Source organism: Solea senegalensis, linkage group LG1, assembly GCF_019176455.1.
Source record: "Solea senegalensis isolate Sse05_10M linkage group LG1, IFAPA_SoseM_1, whole genome shotgun sequence".
NCBI lineage: Eukaryota > Metazoa > Chordata > Actinopteri > Pleuronectiformes > Soleidae > Solea > Solea senegalensis.
This window is the reverse complement of record NC_058021.1, coordinates 41,993,032-42,005,934: the sequence shown is the minus strand read 5'-3', so window position 1 is coordinate 42,005,934 and position 12,903 is coordinate 41,993,032. Positions and strand designations below refer to the sequence as shown.

At 40.6% G+C, this 12,903-nt stretch overlaps 1 protein-coding gene across 3 annotated transcripts in view; it reads left to right on the top strand.

Annotated features, from left to right (window-relative positions):
• Window positions 1–12,903, top strand: part of ankrd12 (ankyrin repeat domain 12) — a 34,960-nt gene that overhangs the window by 13,385 nt on the left and 8,672 nt on the right. For 2 of the 3 annotated variants that reach the window (XR_006361188.1, XM_044036614.1), the window contains exons 2-9: window positions 1,670–1,732; window positions 5,585–5,698; window positions 8,910–9,060; window positions 10,361–10,432; window positions 10,838–10,978; window positions 11,844–12,047; window positions 12,200–12,342; window positions 12,461–12,608. Coding sequence is in view for 2 of the 3 variants with exons in the window: in XM_044036614.1 (XP_043892549.1) it covers window positions 5,639–5,698; window positions 8,910–9,060; window positions 10,361–10,432; window positions 10,838–10,978; window positions 11,844–12,047; window positions 12,200–12,342; window positions 12,461–12,608 (919 nt within the window). In the remaining variant the exon portion in view is untranslated. The remainder of the gene's footprint in view (window positions 1–1,669; window positions 1,733–5,584; window positions 5,699–8,909; window positions 9,061–10,360; window positions 10,433–10,837; window positions 10,979–11,843; window positions 12,048–12,199; window positions 12,343–12,460; window positions 12,609–12,903) is intronic. The other variant, XM_044036732.1, reaches the window with a different exon arrangement.

The window sequence follows — 12,903 nt, the reverse complement described above, 5'->3', positions numbered from 1 at the left end:
AGACTCTTGGGTCACTTTTAAACGGCGTGTTTCAGTGAGCCGTGGGCTGAGCTTTTTAGTGCTGCCAGTAAACTTAACCCTATTGCCACAAACATAAAAGACACAAAAGCTTGTTTTATTATTATTTCTGTGTGAGCCATGCCCTGAACCTCTCCCTTGTAAATTTAGGGCTATTCGTGTTTAATGGAATCTGTTAAGTGATGGATGAGGTTGTGAAATAGCTCAGCTCTCAATCTGGTATGAGAACACTTGTTTAGGACACAAAGTAAATTATGTCTGTATTATGTCAGTTTGTATTTTTTGCACATTAAGAAGAAGAAAAGCATTTAAAATGTTCAGTCTTATATTTTGTTTTGAAACGGTGACTCAGGAATACTTCCATCAGTTTTCACAACCGAAAGAGCAAAATGATAAATTCAGCCAGTCGTGGCATTACATATATATATGTATGGTTATGGTTTCATACCAAATAAAATACTTCAGTACGGATCCATTTTTCACTATACAGTGTGAGTACATTCAGTGGCTTTCCTTGAACTATGAAATTGTAACTCTGTTAATCTCCTTAAATCTTTGGCTATGACCAGCCTGACACACTGAGTCCAGAAATGCCGACATAAATGGGCGTCCATGTTAGATCTGTTACTGTGAGCAGACACAGCGGATTGAAAAGATGATGGCGCAGCCTCAAACGTTTGATTTTATCCTCCACTCACCTTTCTCTAATGACACTAATTAGGTGATGTATCGCTTGAGCATCGTCATCGCGATGTGCGATCTCTCTCTCTCTCTCTCAGCTTGAGTTCCCTTCAGTCTCTTCCTTAGAGGTGGAGTTGGGATATCGTGCCTTGTCCCGACATTCTTTGAAAACGGTTGCAACCCATCAACAAGTGAAGGCCAGACACTGGTTGCAGGAGATGTGCTTTGTGTGTCTGGGGTTAGGTTACAGAGAAATGAGCTAATGCCTGGAGGGATCCAGTGTCACTTACTGTTTGTTTGCCCTCAGTTTCAGACAGAAGAAGAACTGCACTGTGCTTTTTGAATCTGGTGCACAGTTAATCTGTAGGATTACTGAAGTACTGCAAGAGATTTTGTGCTCCTCAAACTTTCTTTTTAATATGATCTTAACATAATATTTCATCATGATATCGCAATTAAGATAATATGATGATATTTCACAGATTTCATAGTGTTTGTTTTGATATGAAATGATGCGTTCTTAATAAAATAAACACATGTATGATGCAATATGTAAAATGTATTAATGTCAGACAGAAATAAATCTAATATTTGGTAAATCATGTCGACAACTGTAATTGAAATTCTAAACAAGCTTATATCATTTAATGTTGATTGCAATACATTAAATACTGTGATAATTACAACCAAATACAGACAACAAACATTTAACATTATATTCTGTCCATATTCTATCACCTTGCTCGCAGCTGTGCCACAATCCTCTTCTCTTCACTACATACATTTCTCTCTCCTGTCAGCGTTGTCTGTTACGCCATCACACAGCTTTATCACACTGTGGACCTGAACATTAGTTTTATATGGAGTGAGACATCTCACATTCTGGGAATCCCCCAACATCTCATTCAGTAAACTTCTAAGAGTAAAACAAATGTCCTCACCAACTGTTTTTTATTTTTATCTTTTGCAGTAGTATCCTAAACAGAAGAAGAAGAAGAAGAAGATCCTAAACGGCAGCAAAGTTTAATCAAAGGTATTTTTTTTTATTATCCGTTGTGATGTATTGTTAGTTGGCACATACCCAAAACAACCTCAAGGTAAATTGAATATTTGGTAGCTAAAGATAGAAATTGAGTAATTGTGGGATTTATTATCCGATTAGTTAGTTGGTTACAGCCCGAATAGCAACCACTAGCTTGGCATACTTTTACATTCATCAGTAATTAATCCTGTATTGTACAAAATGAAAAACACCACTTTACGAGGCCTTTAAAATCACATTTATTATTTATTATTTTCTATTTTCTTTTATGCTTTCATTTAAAGACATTAGTAATGAACATAGCCAGCATATAACAAATGTAATGTACTGAATGGAAGGGGGCTTGTTTTGTGAATGGGAGAATCATTGGCTTGGACTATTACATATTTATTATTCATATTTTTTAACATACTATGATGTGATGTATGTACTTGTTGCCAGCAAATAAATAGATGTATAATATAACAGTGCAAACTGGTAGCCAGTTTTGTGATTATTGTGAAGATGGCTGGCTCGTTCCAGGTTATTGTTGCCTCTTCAGTCTGACTCCTGTGCTCTCGTTTATGAGGCCCTTGCACATGGCTTTGTCCTGGTACTCATTATAGATTCAGAGGAGGAGGAGGAGGAGGAGGAGACAGAGGTCTGGAGTCGATGCGTAGCAGAGAAATAGACCTCCCCCATCTTTTAGCTCGAGTGTGCACAGCACCACAACCACGTGACTGACTGTTTACCGTCTTAGCAAATGTAATGAGTGCATTACATTATATTTGAAGAAACCTACATGACCTACATTTGTTATACATTTTCAGATATTCTTAACAAGATTTTATAATTTGTATTAATGTGCATAACATTTGGTGGTGGTGGTGTTGCTGCTGCTGTTCTTGGTGGTGGTGGTGTTGCTGCTGCTGCTGCTGCTGCTGCTGGCAGTGGTGTTGCTGCTGCTGTTGGTGGTGGTGGTGGTGGTGGTGGTGGTGGCGTTACCTCCTTGTCAGGCTTGGCGCTATTATTAGCTCTCCTCCCTCCCGATCCTGTCCTGCATTCACCGGATCAGGTTACCGTACTGTGTGTGCTCCTCGTCCATCTTGGCTAAACCACCACCACCGCCACTGCCACCATACATCTTCACCCTCCTCTAACATGCATCTCCATACCACCCCCCCAAAAAAGCTATACACAACATGGTCCAGGCTGTCCAGCACTGCAGTATTGTTGTGGTTAGTCAGGAACCTGTGGAGTTGAAGTGCAGGAACACTAGGTTATAAATAAACTCAGGGACATCTACGTCTCATAAAGGACCAGCAGTACGGCCAGCACTCTTCACATGGGATGTCACTGACTGAGCTTGACATAGTGCAAGAAGAACTTTTGGAAATTGAACTATATTCTTTTCATTTCCATGTTGTTATCAGGCTTTCTAACCAGTTTATTTAAGTAATTTACCATTAAACAGTTTTTTGTTTTGTTTTATCTTACACAGTGAACTGAGTATCGATAAACAAGCTGCATGTTAAAGATGGAGAAAACCAGTCATCCTGACAAACTCTGGTGGGTTAGGTAGTTGTGGCTATCACTCTGTTTACTTTATGGGATCTCATGAGTTAATGAGTGTCTTTGAACTTCACTAGTCATCAAGGTAGGGGTTTGAGCTGGACTTGAAACAGCCCAGGGATAATGGCAGAGCTAAGAGAGGCTTATGCAGCACTGAGCTGCTCATGAAATGCAGTGAATCTGAATGCCAAACTGGCGTGTGCCCAAATACCTCTGTAATTATAGTCACACCCTCGTCTCCTCGTCTCTGGCCCAGATTGGAGTCCTTTCAGTGTTTTTTTTCTGGTGTGCTCCCGTGCTGTCCATACTGCTTTAGAAGCCACCGACACAAGCCTCTTCACACCAGTGTGTGTTCACTGTGGGCTGCTCAATTCTACCTTTCAGCAGGCTGGATGACAATGCTGCTGCATACTGGCTAACTGCTGACTAACCATAGAGCTTGTTGTCACTGGCCTCAAGCTGTGCAACACTGCTGTGTGTTCCTGTCACCACTAGATCAGCAAAGGTTGTAAAGCTATCTGAAGAAACGCAATATTGGGTTCATTTGAAAGTTGAGTTGTTTTATTAGGGACGGGCATGAGTCTTCGATTATTTGCTTGATTGTAAATAGTTGATCAGTTACTGTCACTATTCATACTGTATTCAAAAACGTGTAAAATGAATGTTTTATCAATGATTGCATTTATAAAAAACATACTCCAGTGACTACCTAATTTGTGGCACATCTATTATCAGAAGGTGGCAGCAGCGGCATTTAGTTACTGGACTCCAAGCTCAACGTGCTGTATATTCCATAGAAGTGATGAAATTTATCAGGTCTTTGTATGCATCCTGTTAGCTGCTACCGTGAACACACTGGGAACCCTGCACCACTTTCACTAGATCTCATGCACTGGTCTTTAGAATATTTGAATATTCGATGTACAGTACCATCGAATATTCTATTAACATAAGTGCTAAAAAATTCTATCCTTATTAATCATGGTGATTTAGTGCTGAAAACAAGTATGAGCTGGAAAGGCAAATTGCATGCGATCCAATATGATTAAATAAGTAATTAGTATGATAGTGTGTGTGTGTGTGTGTGTATATGTATTTATATATATGTGTGTGTGTGTGTGTGTGTATATATATACACACACACACACACATACATATATGTATATCTTAACCCTAACCCTATCTTAAATCTATATCTATCTATATATGTCAAAGTTCTTTTACTTGGAATTGAATGCATGTTGAGAAATGGGGCTGTCCCATTCATTTTGGCAACTGTTGAAAGTTCTAGTACGGAACCTGTATCAGCACCTGTGTACCCCAGTGTGTGTGTGTGTGTGTGTGTGTGTGTGAGAGAGAGAGAGTCAGCGGAGCATGCACTTTCAATAATGGACAGTAATTTTCGTGAGAAGCTAAAATTATAATCATGAAAAAATGCAACTTTGTTCTGAAACATTTAATGGGCGGTTCTTGCTGTTTTTATCCATAATGCTGCTGTGTGAAGCTGTTTTGTTTACTTTGTTGTGTATTTATTTTGCTCAATGAAGAAAATGAACATCTACGTCTTCTGTGACATGAAAAGCATGACAAATATGTTCATTTTGCTACAGAAGAGACAAAAAAGAAAGTTCATATACATTGAACTAACCCTAACCCTTCTGATTTATCCAGCTCTCGTGCTGGAATTTATGATATTCACATAGTTGATAAGGATTTTTGCTAGAAATGCCCGTTCTAATTTGCTAGGCCAAAGGGATGCTATGTCAGATGATATTAAGAGTGTGTAACTGACAGTGTCATTACACTACAGGCTTCTGCTGTGCCCTTCATTGATGCTGCTCTGTGTTACTACGCTGACACTAACCATGCAGAGGGAAGCGTGGTTATGTTGATGAGTAGGCCAGTGTGACACCATGCAGGAACTTCAGAGCCCCTAAAGCTCTGATCTTGCCCTGGGTTGTTGCCTTATATTTGGTCTTTTGGCTACGTCAAATGGAATTTTCAGTAAAATCCCCTCATTACTGATCTGCTCAATTTACATCCTGAAAGGCTGAGTTAACACTTCATAGTAGTATACACAGTCATTCCACTCTGGGGTGAAGTGACATTTCTTTACTCTATGACTCAGACATTTGCAGAAAATCTCGCCCGTAAACAGCCTGAAGGACTGACATTTAATTGTGCTTGTATTTAAAGATGTCTTTCCAGCGTCTGTCTGTTTTCTACCATGTTTAAAAAAAAAATATTGTGCCCTTCATCCACTCAAGACTGTTGTGTTGTCTCTGTGACCAGGTGCATGATGACCCAACGGTGCTGTAGCTGTTACAGCTAGTCAGGAGCCGCACCATGGCCAAACCTGGGAGCGACAGAGATGGAGCCATGGTGGAGAAGCAGGCGGGGAAGAAGGTATGAGAACACAAACACACAGCGGCACTGAACACAGAAATGTCAAGGCTCACATTGTGTATGTATTTAATGTGTTTAAAAATACAAATTATGTCAACATGTACAATGAGACGCAGCGATTTATTGACCCACACAGTCATCATAAAATGGCTTTCCCATGTGTTTTTAGAAGCCTTAAGCGACTGTCCACGTGAAAACGAGTCTAGGTAATTCGCAATGATGCCATAATCCCACCTCTCTCTCACTGTCGTTCTCTTTTTCGTAGTCGTCATCCTCTTGTGTTAGGTAGATAGACTTATGGCAGACATTGTGACATTGTTGTATAGATGCCTAATTATGTTTATTTAAGATGTTGTTGACATGTGTGTTCTTCAAATTAAAGAAATATGGGCTCAGGCATCATTTAAGCATCAACACCATTATAAAAGTATTGGTTTAGCAACTGTATCTGTATCTTGCTCCGCCCTGATGTGAGGAACAACTGGTCATACTACACTAGTGTTCATTGCTGTCATTGTCTTTTTCAAATATTTACTTACTATGCACTGTGTTTGGCTTGCAATGAAATAACATGGGTTTTTAAACCACCCACATTGTTATACAATAATCCCTTTATCTATAAATGAGAAAGACATTTTGCATCTGCTGTTACTTTCAAGGCAGAAGCTCCTCACAACCTCACTACCAGTCTCACAGCTGTGCACAGCTGGCACACTTAACCGAGATCAAAGACGCACCACACTGCTGATTTGTATTTTTATTTTTCCCCCTTTTTGGTGAAATGTATTTTCCTGCACTCACTGAAAAGCTTTGTCTGCACAAACCAGTCAGTGGAACTGTAAGACTTTGTAGTGGAGACACCACAGAATGAACAGCAGTTCCGTATGTTGGAGCTCAGCTGTGTTGTTGAGAGTGCTGTCACTTATGGCACTCACAGTCATAGTGTTGGCTAATGTTGGGGCAGTACACGTGTGAAACTTTAGGGACCTCACAATTCGAGTACGATTCTAAAGCGGTTATATAATTACAAAAAAAGTGTATTAACAGATCCAACATTAAACTTAAGACGGCTCTGAAAGCATTTTGCATCTCGTGCATCTGCCCAACATCATAACGCATGATTTCTGAAAATATACTATATACCATACTATAATATACTACGTTTATATCGGCGCGAATATTGAGATGATTTGTCTCATGTCCTCACACAGAGGAATATTGAGATGATTTGTCTCATGTCCTCACACAGTGACACTGAACATAGGAGCTCAGATTCGCGGCTGAGACGCAGACAGATCGCCGCCATTGTTGTGGGCGAGTGCGTCTGCAGTTATAAAACCAATCAATGATTATTAGACTAAAACATTGAAATGTGCTAATTCTGATATGGTCATGTACTCAAAACAGACGGAGCAACATAACGAAAACAAGTTATCTTAGTGTGTTCATATGATATGTTTGTAGTTAGAGCTGCAACTAACGATTATTTTCATAATCGATTAATCTGTCGATTATTTTCTCGATTCATCGATTAATCGTTTGGTCCATAAAATATCTGAAAACCTTAAAAAATGTTGATTGGTTTTCGTCAAACCTGGAAATGATGATGTTCTCAAATCGGATCAAAAATCTTGTTTTAATCATGAAAAAAGCTTCAAACCGATTAATCGATTATCAAAATAGTTGTCGATTAATTTAGTAATCGATTCATCGATAAATCGTTTCAGCGCTATTTGTAGTCGAGTTGTGATATGAAAACTGTTGCTGTCAAACTTTGTATTTGTCTTTTTTATCACCATCCGCTGCCACACTGTGACGTCTGTGACGTGTTAGAGGACGACTGACTGTAGCTCAACGTAAAATAAAACCACCGACGTACTTTCTGTCTCTTGTGGGTTGAGCTAATCCAAAATACTGAAAACAAGGGGGGTGTTCTCTGCAGACACGCTGTGACCTGTGAAACAGGGGTGCTCTGAAAACACCCCCTTTAGCACTTGGTACATTAAATTAACCAAAGACTGTATGAAATTAACATGGAAGAAAGTCGACTTATCAGAATCTGAGTGGAACCAGAACGTATGGACTCATAAATGGACCGGTGTGGATTCATGATGATTTGCTAAATGTTTCTGTGGTTAACGGCGTCACAAGCCGTTTGTTTGTTTGTTTATCCTGCCCCTCTGGTTGCTGACATGTTGTTGCTCATGGTGGTTGTATTGCTGACGTATTTACATTTTTTTTGTCCAGTTCACTTCTTCCCGGCGTTGTTTAACCACTTCATTGGTTAAGGTGTATTGCATGTAATGACGCAGTGGCACACACTTTGGGTGTCTGTACTGTAAACGCTGAGTTGATTCAGTGTTAAAACGCTACGTTTTTCTTGATTTATTTCCCTGATTATGCCGGTTTCATAATCGTTGAAGAGAGAACCGTGATGCATTGGACAAAAGATCATTTCTCCCTCTGTTAAGCATGTTAAGGGCAGATTGTGTTCCAAGCTCAAGATGTAAGAGCTGCATTGAAGAACTTAGAACTCTGATGATCAATTCATTTTGTTTTACTTTCCCAGTCTTAAATCTACCAGTGTTTAGCTTGCGCTAGTGTGAATAGTGCTTGCACTGATGAAACAGAGTGCTATTTAATTAAAGTCCTTTATTTTTCCACCCATCCATTCTCTATGTTTTTATTTATGTGTGTACTTGTGATTTGTCGTCATTCCTGTGGTTAAGACTCTGTCTCAAAGGTAAATGACCTGGGGACCAAGGAAGGGGCTCAAGTGAAAATAAAATGAGGAAAAACAAGTGTTCAGTTGGGATGGTTGATGAAACCTTAACAATATAGCAATTCTGACATTTGTAAGTCTATATCAAACACATACAGTAAGTAGTGTTGGTTCACGGGCTGCAGGAGAGAAAAAATGAAGTGCCAAGACTTAAGCTTATGATTTTTCATTCGTCCTTTGGCAAAGAATAATGTTTCAGTGAGTCATACTGACGAACCTGCTGCCTGCATGAAAAAATAGAGACACAACACACCCTGTAGTGTGATGATGTGCACTTTGTGTTATATTCCGGCAAGCTTAACTCATCACTGAAATGCTATTGTGCCGGTTATCAGTCTCACTCTGTTCAGTCAACGTTCTCTTAAATATGGTCGCACCTTGGCAGTGTTTCAAGTGTTTCATGTCTCATTCCTTTTCTTTCTCTAACAGAGCAAAGACAAGTTGTCGCCTTTCACCAAAACTCCAAAGCTGGACCGGAGTGAGTTGCTGGGGAAGGAGGGCAAAACCAAGTCTTCCATGAAGCGCAAGCTGTCCTTCACTGCCAGTCCACCCCGGACAGAGGAACGAGACTCAGACACTGGTAAAGACCGTTACTGCTCTTCTTCTTTCTCCTCCTCCTCCTCCTCCCTGAACAGTCATGCTGCTGGCTTGCTGCTATGATGCTCACTGCCCCCTGGTGGTGTGTTGTTGAATCATCTCTGTGGGAACTGTTTATAGCTCAAAGGATTTATTATCATGCAATTTTAAGGGTTTTATGAGATTTAGGAAAAATGCAAACAAAAACTATACACTTGAAGAATAGTAGCTAACTGGGGTTGTGTGTGGGTATGTGCGTGCACAATTTTTACACAACAAAAATGCTGTTTAAAACTAGTAAATTGCTTGGTGTAAACTTTTAAAAATCCAGAACATAAATGTTAGGCACTGTTCATATTATGGAGTTGTGAATATTTGGATACTATCTCTGTATAAGTGAGTCGTGTTTGATACCGTTTGAACTTACTCCTTAAGTTCAAGCAGTATTTCCCATTAATTACCAAGACTAAACATTTAGTGAGTCATGCTGACAAACCCTTGACACTATTCATATTATGAAGTTCTTGCCCTTGCAGAAGAGTAGTAAATATTTGGATGGTATCTCAAGCTTTAAATCTGTAGCAATAGAAATGATATCGCAATATATGTAAAACAAAGTGTAATTGGATATAACTTATTTTTACAAATTCTAAAAACAAGAGTTTCCTCTTAATTAACAAGACTGTTTGATGAGCTAATATCTACAATATTACATTCTTTTATTATGGGAACGTTTTTCTTGGTTATGTGTCAGAAGGTACTGAGACACCAGTAAAGATATTTGAGTTTGTATCTTATGTGTTGAGACAGTTGTGTGTCGACCTCTTTCACTGATGTAAATAGATTATGATGTTTAAGTGTATGTTTGGATCAAACTTTAGGCCTAAAATAGTTGATGCAGCCATAATTAGAGTAAGTGATGTATGGTCATGCATTTGACTCACTTGTATTTGCCTTCAGTGATTTTCATTGTGTGGTCCTGGGTTGTTCAAACGGTCAACAGCCCTCAATTTTGAATGTACTGGGCTATAATTTATGTTGCACATATGCTATAAAGCTAAACATTAAAAGTACAGACGGGAGCCTCTCAGGTCCTGTGCTGAGCACTGACCACCGTCTCTAACCTGGATCTCCTCTGCTGTCCTAATCTGTGCGGAGTAAAAGGGTCTGCCTCTGTTCCTGTCTGTGTTTGACTACGTGTTGTGGAGGGTGAGGGGGAGAGTGAGCGTTAATGCAGTGCTTTCCCCACCCTTCCACCCCTACCTCTCTCCCCCCTTCCCCATCCTCTCTGCTTTGCACTGTAGATGACTCAGACCCAGGCCAGTCGAGTGAGACCTGGGGAGAGAGATTAGTGCCGCCCTGCAGGATATACGCAGGTAATCGCTGCGGCCTGAACAAACCCCACCCCCACCACCACCACCACCACCACCACCGTGTCGTCCTCACTCCGAGGCTTGTCACCCACTGTGCACTACTCTGCTGCTGTAAACACACACGCACACATGCATGTGTGTGTGTTCTGGCCATGTTTCTGCACCTGTTGAAGCTCACGCATGTCTTTGTTGGGACACGTTGGGTGGATGGCTGGTGGCTGGCTTCAGAGAATGCTGTCTTCTTTGTCCCCAAACCTCATGCTTTGTCATCTGTTTCTCTGCGTGCTCTACAGATACAAAGGGGAGGAGGAAATCAATGTCACCGCCAAGATTTCAGTGCTGTTACGAGTGGACATGACAATGCTCTGATGGACTCTGAATGAAAACCTTTTCTTGTTTCTGTTGCAGATAAAGATGGACCAGACAAGAAGAAGGTGAAGAAGGAGGCAGGGGGCAAGAAGTCCCAGGCTCCCAACCTTTTGTTTGGTTATCCTCTGTCAGAGCGCAAACAGATGGCTCTCCTCATGCAGATGACTGCCAACAGTCCAGGTTTGTATGCTTCAGCGTGACTCGGTGTATCTACTGTTAGATGAGTCAGGTTTCTTACTCTTAGGGGTTAGGGCAGTATGTAATATCAAATGTTGCTGCGTAACGTGAGTTTTTGTTGTGTTATTTAGGTGTTTTTACAGCGTCTGTGCTGTTTTTAAAGGGGGATTCATTGGCTCCAATAAGATTTTTGCATATTTGAATGCTGAAGTAACCAGGGGTCTCAGTTCCACATTAGTGTAATACTGGAGTGGGAGGATGACATGAGGGCTCCAGTGGCCTCATGTCATGTGGATGGTTGAATGAATGAATGAGGTTGAATATTGAATTAATAAATGAATTAATAATGAATTAATACAAGTTGGCAATATAACACAGTTTTAATTATGCCACTATATCAACTGTTACTTGGGACACCAACAGCACTAACAACACTTAATCATGATTCGCTGCGGTTTTACTTGTGGCTGCTGACGTCTCCTTGAACGTTTTACTGGCGTTTCATAGAGAAAAAAAACGAATTCTAATTAAATTTGCAAACGCACCATTCTGTGATAATGAGTTTTACATCTACATTCACGCTTCCTTATTATGCACATAAAACACACAAACCAGACGCCTGAGTCTGAGAATATGAACCAACATCCCTCCGTTTACAAACCCAGCCCCTTTTCTTTCACTTGGCCCCAGAATGGCCCAATAACTCTTTATCCCCACGTAGAGGACATGTCAGATATTAAACTGATACAACAAAATGGCTGCCTTTTTTCTGTCTGGTGCCGGTTTTTTTAACATGTGAGCTTTCAGCATTAATTAAGTGCTTCCCCACCCCATCTCTCTCTCTCTCACTCTCTCTGGCTCTGTTCAGACTCTACACCCAGTCACCCGTCTCAAACAACACCTGTGCAGAAGAAAGTCCCCAACAGTGCTTCATCCAGACAAAAAGACAAGATCAACAAGAGGAATGAGCGAGGGGAAACGCCCCTTCACATGGCAGCCATCCGGGGAGACGCCAAACAAGTCAAAGAGCTCATTAGCCTCGGCGCTGATGTCAACGTCAAAGACTTTGCAGGTACAGTGGGACGGGATTCTTTCACAGCTGCAGTCGATGACAGCAAAGCAAAGATGATTCCATGTCTTACACCGGTGTGCACATTACTGCATTATCTGTGTCTTTATAAAACAAATGGCTGGTAACAGGCTACTGTTTTCTGCTCTCACTAGGTTGGACTCCTCTCCACGAAGCCTGTAATCTCGGTTATTTTGACGTGGCCAAAGTCTTAATAGCAGCTGGTGCAGAGGTGAACACGCAGGGTTTGGATGACGACACACCACTTCATGACGCTTCCAGCAGCGGACACAAAGATGTAAGAGCTCGTCATGCCATAGTCAATTTAAGATCTCTGATTAAGACTTTTTAACAGTTTGAATTGCGTTTTCTTTTATGAACATCATGTCGTCTTAACTATTTAATGTTTTGTGTAGATTGTAAAGCTCCTACTGCGCCACGGTGGAAATGCCTACCAGGCCAACAAGCGTGGGGAGCGCCCGGTGGACGTGGCAGACTCCCAGGAGCTGGAGCAGCTACTGAAGGGAGAGCTTCCACTGTCGGACCAAGATGACAGCTCTTCAGGTTTGCAGAAATACTGCAGTGTTGGGCTTGACCCTCTTATTACTAGATACATATTAGAATCCTGTGTAGCAGAATGTGCACTTTATTTCAGTAAACAGCCACCAGATGGAGTTGTAAAATGAAATGTCAGCAATGAATTAAGGGGTTTTACCCAAGAGATTTATGTGCTACCTTAAGATTTTCCTTTTTTTAATGTGACGGTAAATAAACTCAACAAAACTCAAAGTTATCAGTCACTTTTTTATCCAGGATGATATTAAATACTGGTTTCTGAGCATGAAAGTATAAAGTAAGT